This window comes from Cariama cristata, unplaced genomic scaffold, assembly GCF_000690535.1.
Source record: "Cariama cristata isolate BGI_N322 unplaced genomic scaffold, ASM69053v1 scaffold24867, whole genome shotgun sequence".
In the NCBI taxonomy this organism is placed as follows: domain Eukaryota; kingdom Metazoa; phylum Chordata; class Aves; order Cariamiformes; family Cariamidae; genus Cariama; species Cariama cristata.
Window position 1 is genome coordinate 2,235 of NW_009626411.1, and position 2,162 is coordinate 4,396.

Consider the following 2,162-nt stretch of genomic DNA (forward strand, 5'->3'; position numbering starts at 1 on the left):
TGTGGGCACAACTGGGGTGGTCTAGGGGGGACTAACCCCCTCCCCCCCAAAGGCTGGGAGCTGCCAGGTTTTCCCAGCTGGGGAGCAGCACCGGCTCAGCCCCCAGCAGGTTTGCAGCACAGTATGTGCACCATTCCCATCCCAGCAAGCCCCAAGCCCCTTCCCCAGTGGTCCATGGTGCCCCCCCAACACCTCCTCCTTCCCAGCCACAGACACACAGCTTGGGGCCCACGTTTATATAAAAAGTAGAGTTTATTGCCATTTCTACGTAGATTTACACAACTGTGTCAGCACTTCCGACGTCAAAAGGGACGTCCCGTCACTTCCCAGAGAGCTAGCCAGGGAAGGTGGGGAGCCCAGGAGCACAGGCCAGCTCCCCCCAACCCGGCGGGCTGGCATGACAGCCCCTGTGGTGGCTCTGCCCAGCAGTCAGTCCAGATCCTCCCAGCGCTGCCGCACGGCTCTGTCATGGTGGATGCCAGAGGTGGGTGAACCCGTCCCCTCTTTTGTGCCACTGACAGCGCTGGCCACCCAGTCACAGCTGCTCGCCGTTCCAATCTTGCCTCGAATCCCCCAGCTGTACAGAGATGGGCATGGCTGGCCCAGAGCAGGGCACCCCACAGCCTCGTGGGTGCTGCCCATGCCTGTGTTTATACATAGATATGGCTACAGAAGATGCCCAAACTAATAAAACAAGCTTTTTTTCCTTGTAATCCCCACACTGATGTGCGTACAGCCATGCACTACACCGCAGGTGCCACCACCGGTGCTGCTCAGAGTCAGGTTTGGGTTCCAGCACGCTCCTGAGTGCCTGGCGGGACAAATCTGCATCGCTCACTAAACAACGGTCTTCCTCCAACGTCGGGCTTTGCCAGAAAGACACCCCCCTTGCACAGTGCAGCAAAGGCACGGGACTCGGCGCGCGCTCCTTCCAACTGTGGCTTCCCATTAAAGTGCCAAAGGCCGCCTGGCACTGCCAGGGTGTCGCGGATGCCCAGGTTTCAGCAGAGCCCAGGACAGGCAGGCCACAGATTTACTCCTGGCACATGGTGGGTAGTTGGATGGGGAGGGGTCAGCTGCCCGTGTCTCCCTCACAGAAGAGCATCCTCGTGCAGGAGATGGCCTCTGGCTCTGCCGGCTGGCCAGGGTTGCCCTGGGGGGGCACAGCTCAGTGCCGTGGTCTGGCAGTCCTTCGTGTGAGATGAAGGCGGAAACGATTTTGCAGGAGATTAAGTAGAAAGAGTTCTGTGGCTCTGCCCACCCCGAGGACAGAGCCACCTTACACCGCAGAGCCCCCTGAATGCTGGGCTGGGGCAGGAGCCCCCGGGGTCTGCTCCTCCGGGCACAGGACCTCCGTGGGGAGCCGGGACTGGAACTTCTCCAGCTGCTCGGGGCTGGCAAGGGTCTTCAGGAGGCTGTTTTCACGCTCCAGCTGGGAGTTTTTCTCCAACAGTTCTTTGATTTGCTCTTTCAGGACCTCCACCTCCTCCCGCACTGCGTACATCAGGTGGTTTTTCACAAGATCCTGCAAAAGGCCGTTGAAGAGACCGATCACTTGATGGTTACGTCCTGGGGGTTGCGCCCACTCTGCGTCGCAAAGCTCGGCCCCAGCCACTCGCCAAGGGCTGCAAAGGCTTTTCCCAAAGGCTGTCCCTCCCCACCCCACCCTTGGCACCCTGGCCAGGGCTCGGTGCTCACCCCGTGTAGCCCTCCCCAGGCCAGCACCCACAGCATCCCTCAGGTCCCCCATCTCCAGGTCTCACTGCCTCCAGAGGCACTTTCCAGCCCCTCCACCCCTTGGGGTTTGGCAGGGTGCAGTTCCCTATCACCCGTAGGACCTGGCGTGGTCACCCCCACATCCTCGGAGGGTCCTTCCCGGGTCAAAAAAAATGTCGGGCGCTGCGGGAGCCAATGAGCTCAGCCAGCTGCGGCAGGCAGACAAAGGAGCTGCTCTACCCAGCGACAGGCTGGGGAGCGGGGAACCCCCCCTTCGGGCAGAGCACCCACCCGGGGCGTGGGGGACCCTCCCAAGCAAGAGCACCCGGGAGGGGGGGTCACGGAGCAAGGTGCGCGGGGGAAGCAGCACTGCGGCTCACCATCGCCTGCTCGATCTTGTTGTCGATGGCCACCACGCTGGCTCCGGAGGCACTGGAAGAGAGCGG

At 61.7% G+C, this 2,162-nt stretch overlaps 1 protein-coding gene across 1 annotated transcript; it reads right to left on the reverse strand.

The window, feature by feature from the left end:
* Positions 1 to 1,279: 1,279 nt before the first annotated feature.
* Positions 1,280 to 2,153, reverse strand: LOC104164646 (TSC22 domain family protein 3-like; the record flags this gene model as incomplete). Its single annotated transcript, XM_009704037.1, has 2 exons — positions 1,280 to 1,525; positions 2,097 to 2,153. Coding segments are annotated over 2 exons (303 nt in total), but the record flags the coding sequence as incomplete, so codon positions are not given.
* Positions 2,154 to 2,162: the final 9 nt, after the last annotated feature.